The sequence below is a fragment of the Nicotiana tabacum genome, chromosome 2, assembly GCF_000715075.1.
Source record: "Nicotiana tabacum cultivar K326 chromosome 2, ASM71507v2, whole genome shotgun sequence".
NCBI classification, from domain to species: domain Eukaryota; kingdom Viridiplantae; phylum Streptophyta; class Magnoliopsida; order Solanales; family Solanaceae; genus Nicotiana; species Nicotiana tabacum.
Genome location: NC_134081.1, coordinates 78,551,015 through 78,562,451, shown reverse-complemented (window position 1 = coordinate 78,562,451; position 11,437 = coordinate 78,551,015). Strand labels below are relative to the sequence as shown.

Sequence of the window (11,437 nt, the reverse complement as noted above, 5' to 3'; positions counted from 1 at the left end):
AAATAATAATAATAGATAAATAAGAACATATTTATTTTGACAATATCAATGTCTTATTATTTGGTAAGATAAGTTTTAAATCAAATATAGGTGCTACAATGCAAAAATTAACCAAGTAGATCTCTACCAAACTTTCTTTTCACAAATATAATTTAACTGTGATGAAATTCTAAAAAAGTCAGAGATGGATATACCCATTACTCATTAGAGAAGGGCAGAACTGGTTCAGTTTTTTATACCTATTAAAAACACATAAACCTTTAGAAACTTTAAGGTGGCAAAATCATATTCATAAAGTGACGAGAAGTCTTTTTTTTTTCTTTTTCCAGAAGTGATAATAAATTTTGAACACTATACTTTACAGTAAAAAAATCCTTAATTAGCAGCAAAGGAAATCAAACTTGTAAAAAAATAGCCGAGTATAAAATTTTGGCAATTAAAAATCGTGATCAACTCCATACCATTAAAAGAGTCTTTGCCTATTGGCATCAAGTGCACTTGCGATATTTGCCAGATTTTTTCTGCAGAACCAAAGACACAAACAAAAAGAAATTAAACGCAAAGCGTAATCTTCATAGACAAAAAATAATATTTTCTCATATTAATTTGTCCGTTTGTTATCTTTCGACGAAGAATCATCTCTTCCAATTAAGGTTCCGCACATAAAACTTACAAAAAATAATATATTTACGTATGTTTATATTCATGTTATGTTCACATACACACAACCCAACACAATCCACCCACCTTCAACATAGAAGGGAAGCACGAGAGTCTTGCGTTTATATAGTATGTAGTCACATAGGTTTATATTCACATACATTTGATAGAAAAAAATAAATAAAACTAAACCAACTCAACCAAACACAACCGTAAGTAGAGAATGATATGAAGCACCGGAATATTTTTTAAAGTGAAACTATTACCGAAGCTCAAACAACTCCTTGGTATTGAATCTTTTTTCTTCTTTAAATATTCAGCCACAACTCTTTTTTCTTGGTAACCCCATAAATATTCTGGCATAAATTTCTCTGACTATGTTACTAAACATGTCTTATAAGCATTTGTAATATGAATCCTGATAGTAAATAACTTCGTTGAAGAATATGAATCCTAGTGTGTATCATATATAAATTTTTGTTATTACAATTTTATCCGATGTGGAATAATTTCTTTTGGAGAAATATTTAATATTGAGGGGCATAAAAGTCCCTTAATATTTTAGGTATATTTTTGTCGCTCAATATTTAGCATAAATTATTTGTACTTTTATAATAATATAGATATAGATTGAGGTATTTGGCAAACTTAGAGCCCGTTTGGATTAGCTGATTGTAAATAGCTGATAAGCTTGTAGTGCTGAAAAGTTTTTTTAAATGCTGAAACTGCTTTTTAAAATAAGCATTTACGTGTTTGGATAGAAGTGCTGAAACTGATAATAAGCAGTTGATGTGTTTGATTAAAAAATGCTGATAAGCTATTCTTTTGTTAAAATGACTAAAATACCGTTGAATCTTTTTCAAAAGATTATAAATTAAAATTTTCTTTGTAAAGAAAAGAATTAATAACGAATATGGAATGAAGAGAAAGTTAAGAAATTTATTTTGGGAAAAGTATTTTGTGAATTAGAAAATATTATTAAGGATAAACTAGTAAAAGTGTTGGTCAAACTAAAAGTGCTTATAAGTTGAAAAGCCATAAGTTGGGAGTGACCGGCTTATGACTTATGGCTGATTATAGCTTATAAGCACTTGGCTTATAAGCACTTTGAGTGTTTACCAAACGCGTAGATAAGTCAAAAGGTGCTTATAAGCCAGTTTGTCCAGCTTATAAGCTTAGCCAAACACCCTCTTAAAATCTGCTTAAAGGTCAAATGCTTTTAAGTCAAAAGGTCTAAAATAAGCCAAAGGCGATAAGGGTAATCCCAACTTTTTTTTTTATTTTTAAGCTTAAAAGCCACCCCTCTTTGACCAAGTATTTTACATTGATATCCCTGATACTTATGTATAATTCCCAAAATACTCCAATCTTTTAGTTTTCTCCTTTCCTCCGCCATTTTCAATCGTTGCCTTCCAAATTTCATCTCTGCCGAACTGAAGTCCTTGGTGCCTTTTGTTTTTCTTTAAGCAAATCTTTGGTTGCTTATTTTTTGCCTAACAGATAAATTAGTTCTAGTGACTCTTTTGGTTTTGAATTCTTGAGAGTGAAAAATGAACAACGTTTTGTTCTTTGTAGAGTTATCTATTTCCTTTCTCGTGGTGGGTGGCTTTGGGTGGGGAAGAATGGAGCTTTTAAGTGAGACAAAAATTAATTTATATTTGAATTAAGTTCAAATTAATTTTAGTTAATAACCTGCGTTTCTTCTGGTAAGTATAAATACCTCTTACTTTCAAGAAAATAGAGTTTAGCAATCAACTTGATTTGAGAATCTACACCTATTCATTTGTTTTGACCCCATGAAAAAAGAAAGAAAGAAAAGACATTACGAATTGATTTAGTTTTGATAGTTTCAGGGTTCAGAAAAAGATCTTATGAGCATATTTTTTCCAAGCACATCAGTTGCTTATTTTCAGCTCCAGCACCTTTATCCAAACACATCAACTGCTTATTTTCAGCTCCAGCACCTTTATCCAAACACATAACTGTTTATTTAAAAATTAAGTTCAAGCACATAAAAAATATTTTTTAGCACTTAATGCTTAAAAGCTACTTAAATTAAGACAATTCAAACGGCTCTTAGTCTTTAGTTCAGACAGTAGAAATCTTAAAAGGCAAAGAAATTATAGGATAACGCCTTTGTTTTACTAAGGTAATTGCAAAGGAAGATTCCCATATCCCTTGCTTCCAAGTAATTCATTTCATAATGTTCTGAGAACAGTTGCTGGTTCTCCCCGGGCAGATTTAGGGGCGGGGTTTACCCGAATTTCTTTGCCGAAAAATTACATTGTATATATAAGGTCAAAATTGTGTTTTACCTTTATGTATTATGTTTTGAATCTCCTTGACACAACCCATAAACATAATTTAGTGGTCACGGGAGTTCAAAATATTTGTGAGATCACTACTTCAATTCTCAATGGCCACAATTTCTTTTAATATTTTACCTTTTTTTTTTTTTGAACCCATTTAGCAAAAATCTTAGCTCCGCCGTTTTCCCAAGTCTACAAGAAGCTATATTTGAAGATGAAAAGCAATCCTCAATTGTTTGTCATTATCCTTCAGTTTCCACAAATTGCTTTACAACTAAAGTTTGCAAAACAGTTCGTCTAACTTATCCTTTTTGAAGTTGACGAAATGTAAGAATATTTAGAAAAAATGGCTGTCAGGTTGACATATACTAATCAAGCCCGACAAACTTCAAAGAAAGTTGCAATTATAGACAATTGAAACCATTTCTTATCATCTTCACCTCCCTCGTTCTTTTTCCTCTTTTGTCCTACTATAAGCAATGTAAATTTCATAAGAAAAGGCTCTTTCTCCCCCTCTTCACTATACTCCGAATAAGATAAAGCTTTTTCAAAACCAAATGTTTAAGTATTATTTATATCAGAAACTCACGTTCCAGTGATAGTTAGGGGAAAATACCATTCATTTGTACCGGAGAAACTTTAATCGCTCTACCTATGAATAAAGAGTAGTAATTTAAGCAATGCTAGCTCTATTATTTGACTCGTTTTAAGTTTTTAACTTGCTGTGATTAAGACTTAAGAACAAAGAAGAGTAATTTGAGCAATACTAACCCTATGATTTGCTGCGTGCTTGCTCTTAATTTTGGCAAAGCAACCCAAGGAAACAAGAACCTGATGGTGTTCAACAATCGTCCTGTCCTGGACATTATTTTGGCTCTTCATCTTAACGTGGATGTAGCGAAGATTGACATATTAACAGAGTTCAATGAAAATCTGATGCAAATACTACGTCAACTTGCGAACAGGGCTACCATTTCGAGAAACACCAAAGTTGCACTTAAACTTCCATTGTGATTTCCCCATTAGAAGAATCGCATTACAATATAGCAGGTATGTTCGAAAACAGGATAGATAAACATGGGGATAACAGGGCGAGCTATCATCGGGCTTCACCACTCAGTTAAAGCTATAGCAGTTCAGTCAGAACATAAATTAGAAGTTTGACCAAAGACATTAGAGGATAGTCAAGCACTAACAGAAGAATGGATGACATTTTTGTGTATATTTAGTATGTGGGGAACTTTGGATCCACATTGTGCGCCCACGACTCTAAGCCCCCTATTATATCCTTTGCTGAAGTGAAACCCGCCTTGTGAAGCAATTGAACAGCCCTTTGTGAATCATTACCTCTTCTGCATATCATATATAGAGAAGCACCGGAACCACTGTCGAGCGTCTCTTTATCTGCCTCTTTTTCCAAGGCAGCAGATATTTCAGACAACCTGCCTTCCAACGTGGATAGAGGGATGTTGATAGAGTTGGGAAGTGAAACAATCTTATAGTGATGAGCTGGTCGAACATCTACTAATACATGTGCTTCACCTTTCGTCACTCTCTCGTTGTACTCTTTGCTGCTGATTCGAGCATCCTGTGAAAGAAGGTTCAACTTCAATGGGCCCTGAAAGAATGGTCAATTACATGGATAATTAGATCAGCAAGAAATCAATAAAATGAGTCATTTTACACTTGAATGCTTCACTATGCCTTTAGTTGCATACAGAAAAGATACACAGGTTCAGACAGAGGGCTACAAATATTAGATACAACTGAAAAGCTGTGAAAACGAAATGCACCGTGGATAGTGGAGTTTGAGTAAATTTTTCATAGTCGAAATCCGGAAATGTCTGCCTTGTCAATACTGGATGTTCTCCACAAGCTTCGCACTGCAATGACCTTCCACGAATTTTGACCTAAAATTGCAGGTGATGATCTGAGATGATAACCAATGCCGACAATTGGCGACAAATAAGTACAATATGTTGAGGAGCAAAGGAAAACAAATATTGAATACAAGATATTCCAGATCAGTTGCCAACACGAGCAAACAAATTTTGAGTGGCCTAATTAAACATAAATCTTAAGGCTTCTTTTACTCAAAGTAGATTAGATATAAAATATGGTTGTCTTTAAGCAGAGAAAGACGTATCCATTTATTATTTTATTTTTTTGTCGGGCTCCTTCGAGAAGTATCTATCTCGAACTACGTTTTTTCAAGGAGCCCTGAATTTCAAATGTTGTCCACTCAAAAATTTCTTATCAAAATTAAAATTTATTAAAGGGCCCTAAAGCTAAGTTGGGTGGACTCTTCGTTTTTGGTGCCGCACCCGTCTCGACACGGGACGGGAGCGGATGCGGGTACAGGATACGGCCCGGATTCGGTCAACTAACTTCGGATACTTTGACCTGAGTCCATCGACAAATTTGGTGGGAAATTAAGATTTTGATTTCTCAAAATTAAAAATAAAACAGATTTAAGATAGCAAATTGGCATACCTTCAATATTGTAGTACTTTTGTCTCATATTTGCTGCTTTGTGTTCCAGAAAAACCAAGAATTCAAGGGGGTCGTGTTTTGAGTTCGGACTTATAGCTCTATTTTTTATAATTTTGAATTTTTTTAGCCGAATCCCCGCACCCGTATCCATACCTGGATTCGCACCCCCGAATCTTAAAATTTAGATTTTGTCGAATCCAACACTCGGATCCGTGTCCGTATCGGATGCCCGCACCCGAGTCCGAGCAACTTTTCCTTAAAGTTAGCTAATTTCATTTTTCTAAGTGCTAGTAGAAATTGCAAAAATGGAAGACTGCAAGATCTACTTTCCCCACAAAGAATAAAGAACTGTTTCATAAGTAATGAATGGAAGTATGAGAAATTAGAATATCAAACGCACAATACGAATCCGGCCTGACAGGGCATCCAAAAGAAGCATCCTCCCAGAGAGTGGTTCTCCAACCAAGCTAGCAACTTTTATGGCCTCCAAGGCTTGAAGACATCCAATAACACCTGGAACTGAAAGTAAAGAAAAAATATAACTGAGAATAGGAATGTAAAGTAGCACCATATGTTTTAAAACAATGTGAATCCTACAGATTTTACATAGAAACAGATACAGCCCAACCAAAACGAAAGTTTTTCAGGTTTGACATGACATCAATAAAAAGTTTTTCAGGTTTGACATGACATCAATACTTTCCTTTCTAACTATTGTTATAAACAAGATACCCAATAAACAGACCAAAGAGAGAAGTTTGCTTTCCGGAAAACTAAGGGAATTTCACACATTAGAGAGATAAGTATGAGATAATCTAGACGCTTCCTGAAAAGGGACAGGAAAAAAGTTATTTGTAGAGAAAAAACACAGCTTACCAACTCCCAGTACTCCGCTGTCAGCACATCTCTGACATGCATTTGTGGGTGGAGGAGTTGGAAACAGGCATCGATAGCATGGACCTCCATTGTAATTGTAGACTGTCAGCTAGATAAACCATTCAGAGCACAGAGTTACCAACCAATCTGAACAGCTATAAGCAATTTATATTGGTTCTGGGGAAACACAAGTTAAAGGCTCTGGGAAAGGATGACTGCTTTCAGCAAATGGTACCTGCCCTTCTAGTCCTAGAGCAGCTCCAGATATAAGAGGCTGTTAACACAAATAAGCCAGTAATCAGTTCAGAGATCCAACATCCAAATGAAATTATCATCCAATTTCACACTTGCAATAGGAGATTAGTGTTTGTACATCCAGGCATTAATATCCTCTATCATCATTACATGATCATACCAGAATATTATTATTATGGGAGGAAAGAAAAGTGATTTATGTGTCTGTAAAAAGTTTATAGAAAAGCTGCCTGTTAGATTGATTTGCAGCTTTACAGGTTAATACCAATTTTCTGATAAGGTAAGGTAATTTTATTCAATAACAGAACCAAGAAGGTACTGTAATCAGTACCAAAAATTGAACTTGTTTTGTCCTACAAAATAAGGGAGTCAAACAAATCCATAGTATCAATAATGCTAGTTACAAAATTTTCTTTCAGCCAATACACTAAATTTTGCATGCATCTAAATTTACAGTTTTACACAAGTAATAGGATACTTGTGTAAGAACCTGGAATACATAATTCAAAGGAACGGAGAAGTTATTGCATCAGAACGCAATTGTATAGTGTATAGTATATTGAAATCCAGCTTAACATATCATTGTTACCAGCAGAATTAGTGTAAAAAGCGAACATCACAAGAAACAGCTGACCTCTTCACTACTTATCAAAAAGAGAAACAGCTAACCTTCCCAAGCACAACGCAGCAATCATTGATCATGTAGCGGCTTGGAGCATTGTCTGTTGCATCTACTACCACATCATATCTGAAAAAGATTATTAAGCAAGGAAATGAGAAAATCACCGCTTTAATTAAGCAAAAGTGAAAACAGAACCAACACAAAACATCAAAGTAATACAGATAGGAAATAAAATCATGTAACCCTATATAAAAAAGTGTTATTAAACCATACTTGCTCACGATCTCTAAAGCATTGGACGTGCGGAATGCTTCTTTGTGCTCCACAATCTGAGTGGAGGAGTTGATCCTAAAACAAACAAATACATTAGAATATTATATACAGGTTCCAATGCAAAATAAGTTTATTCTATACTTGACTTACGAGCGACAGGTAGCAGCAGCTGACTCTACTTTTGACTTTCCAATATATGCTTCAGTATGAATTATCTAGAATACAATGTGAAATGCCATAGCCAATTAGCTTATTAACAAAAACTAAAATCTCAAAATCACTAAGCCAAACAGTATCCACCAAAATCATTTTCAGCACATAAAAACACATTATACTAAACAAACTACCTGCCAAAATTTTGGATTAAAGAAGACGTTCCTTGATGAATTATTTTTCAGTTCATGTTGTGGAAATTAGTATTGAGTTAGAAAGGTTGTAAATCATATTGAGGTAAAGTATTAAATTGTGAAATATTATTCTGTTGAGTTGTTCACTCCCGGACATTTTTATTAAGATTTGTGCACATTATGGTCGAGGTATGGGCTCCTTATTGTGAAAATTAATGTATTGTTGATTTCTGTGGCGAGTTGTAATATTTGAGCACTTGATGTGCAATTTGTGATGTGTTGTGATAATTGAGCACTTAAGGTGCAATTTATGAGATGTTGTGATATTGGCGCGTGATATTGTTGAGAGGTTTGTTCGGGTGTTTGCACGAGGTTTCTGCCGTGCTATTGTTACTATTGATATATGCACATGCGGCGTAACAAGACGGGCTATATATGTGGGTATGCGCGTGTGGCGAGACAAGGTAGGAATATTATTATGCGCGTGCGGCGAGACAAGACAGGTATTTACTTTATTATTGCGCACGTGGCGAGACAAGGTGGGCTATATCGGGGATTGATTTGTGATGACTTGTGATGGCTTGGGGGCATTTTTGTTGTTGGTATTATGATTTGGGACTACGAGGCGGTACCTCGAGAGTGCCCTTTTTGTTGATATTTCTCTATGGCTGTACTTGCCTTTGGTTTTTTTGTTTTTTTTTTATTTTTTTTTTGTAATATGTAAATTCATGTGTTCTCCATGATGTATTATTTGACTCGATATTAAGTGTTTTGTATTTCTTGTAGTATTGTGTTGGCTTTGGCTTTTCGTACTAGACTCTGAGGATTTGTATTTCTGGTTTGTACTTCTTGATGATTGAGTTGTTTTAAATAAAAGAAATTGCTATTATGTTCTAATTTAATAAGTTTTACATCCAAATCAGCAGATTATCTGATGCTTTATTTTAATTAAAATGTCATTTTCTTCACTCAAACTATTTCTAAAATAAACTCACTTCTTTGTTAAATACTTGCTTGGTTTAAGAATTGTAACCTTATTTTATTGAAAATAAATTGATCGGGCAGATTTTACGTATTGATATATTTGGCAGGAGAGTTGTCAGTGCAGTTGTGACTGAGATATGGGCACGAAGTGCCGTGAGGATATGAAAGGGGGCTGAGACCCGTATTTCTAATTATGATATAAGATATTTAATTGAAAGGATTTTCTTCCAAAGATTTTTATTTGAAAAAAAAAACTAGTAGATAAAAGGTGTATATTTTGAAGGACTTGATTAATTGGTTGTGATTGTGATCATTATTCGTTTGGGCAATATTTATGGTGTTCTTGCTGCCTTGATGTTTATATCGCTAATTGATTATTGTTGCTATCACTGCTATTTGTTTTCGATTATTTTTAGAATGATATATTGCTCAGGTTATTTGACTAGTGAGTGTCTTGACTGTACCTCGTCACTACTCCACCGAGGTTAGTCTTGATACTTATTAGGTACCGACTGTGGTGTACTCATACTACACTTCTGCACATTTTTTGTGCAGAGTCAGGTAATTTGGAGTCAGTTGAGCACTAGCTAGCTATACGGATCTTGCTGTTGAGACTCAAGGTAAACCTGTTGCTGCGTTCGCAGGCTTCGGAATCACCTTCTGATATTGTACTTGCACTGTTTTATCTCTACTTCAAAACAGCTGTACTTATAGGCTTTCTAGTAACTCAGTAGAGTTTATGACTTGTACTATCGGTTTTGGGATTGCAAGTATTGTATAGAGATTTCTACTTCGCATTTGTCGGTCGTTATTTAATATTGTTATTATTTCGGTAAACGTTAGGCTTACCTAGTCCCTAAAACTAGATGCCATCACGACATCTTACGGAGGTAGATTTGGGTCATAACACTAAGCCAAACAGTATCCACCAAAATCAATTTCAGCACATAAAAACACATTATACTAAACAAACTACCTGCCTTTGCAGATTGTTAAGTTCCACTACATCATGATCAACGATACCTATTCGACCTGCAAAATATACCAGAAAATATAATATGCTTCCTAATTTATTCCAATAATACAGACAAAATATGAGAATTAAATAACAAATTACCAACTCCACAGGCAGCAAGATAAAGCAGAGCAGGTGATCCTAGACCTCCAGCTCCAATAACCAAAACTGAAGATTTCAATAGATTCGCCTGACCTAATGCCAATAATAAATTTGAAGTATAAACAAAAATGGTTGTTTTGTCAAGTCAAATTAAGTAAGTTCACAGCAATTCGGACCGAACCTTGAACGCCAAATGAAGGAAGCAATAGGTGGCGACTGTATCTATAAATCATATCGGGCGATAGACCATTTGAATTCCCTAACTCTCCGTTAGAAAGCGGCGAAGTACATAGAGCATTGCAATTGACTTCTCTTTCTTCAACCTGCTTTACTTCAAGTTGATTAAGTTGAGCTTCGAGAGCTGAAATTTGTTGTTCTATATTTCTCTTGTTAGCCTTTAGAGACTCGATTTCCTCGCGAATACGAGTTGCTTCAGCACCATTGGAATCCATTACAAAAGCCAGGAACAATCTGAATACAGTACCCAAAGACGCAAACTTTGGCTTAGGCAAGACAGAGGAGTCAGAGGGAGGCAAATTATAAACCCTATATCTACTGAACCCCCTTCTAATTTTTTTTAATGCAATATTTGGCCTAATAATGTTACCACTTACAAATTACAACCCTCGACATGTTTGAGACGTCTCAATTTCATTAAAAAAAATGTAAAAAGGATAACATACCACACGAAAAGGAAACCATCTCAAAAATTTAGTTTTGTAATCCATTAAATATTATTTTAACTCTATAATTATTTTCGTAGAAAAATAGTAAAAATACTATATGTAAATAAAATACAAAAGATCTTTGTAAAATTATTTTTTTCTATTCAAATCAAAAAGGACATAAGAAATTATTTGTTAAAAAAAAAAATCTCAACTCCATTACGTTAATTGGGAAAATATTTTTATGAACAATTATCTAAACAATAGAAACATAATTTTCCGACCTTTTGAATGAAAACAAGGAAATAGGTATTCTTGAAACAGAGGATTTATATTTTTTTTTTCTATTATAATATTGCGTTAGAGAAAATGATCTCATATGCCCGCTTACAATTTGAATAGAAAAAAAATTACTCTCTAAAAATTTCTAGTGTGTATAAATAAAAATCTTTTGCCAAAAAAGAAAAAACACTAGAAACAACTTTGTATTGTTGAGTGTCACGCTTGAGAAATCTTATAGCTTATCAATTTCTTTCTTTTATTATTTTAATAGCTTTTTAAGTCTATCCCCATCTTCTTCCTTCATTATTTGAATCTTCAGTTGATTTTCTTAGTTATTAGTTATAGTAAAAAACAATTTCCAGCTAACTTCCGTTCTTACAATGATTTACAATTGTCACACCTCCTTTTTACCCACGGGGATAGGGGAGTTTTTCCAATTAAAGTGACATTGTTCGAAATGAGATTTATTTATTTGTCAGAGTCGCTACTTAGAATAATTTATGGTGTCCCAAGTCACCAGTTTATTTTAAATCCCAAATCGAGAAAATTTGACT

At 34.2% G+C, this 11,437-nt stretch overlaps 1 protein-coding gene across 1 annotated transcript; it reads right to left on the bottom strand.

Annotated features, from left to right (window-relative positions):
* Positions 1–3,963: 3,963 nt before the first annotated feature.
* LOC107801328 (adenylyltransferase and sulfurtransferase MOCS3) lies at positions 3,964–10,501 on the bottom strand. Its single transcript, XM_016624634.2, has 11 exons — positions 10,118–10,501; positions 9,937–10,029; positions 9,796–9,851; positions 7,639–7,703; positions 7,489–7,563; positions 7,263–7,341; positions 6,574–6,612; positions 6,339–6,447; positions 5,863–5,981; positions 4,763–4,879; positions 3,964–4,587 (listed from the first exon to the last, which is right to left on the bottom strand). Exons 1-11 carry the CDS (start codon positions 10,386–10,388, stop codon positions 4,195–4,197), a joined length of 1,416 nt encoding a protein of 471 aa, XP_016480120.1. The 5' UTR covers positions 10,389–10,501; the 3' UTR covers positions 3,964–4,194.
* Positions 10,502–11,437: the final 936 nt, after the last annotated feature.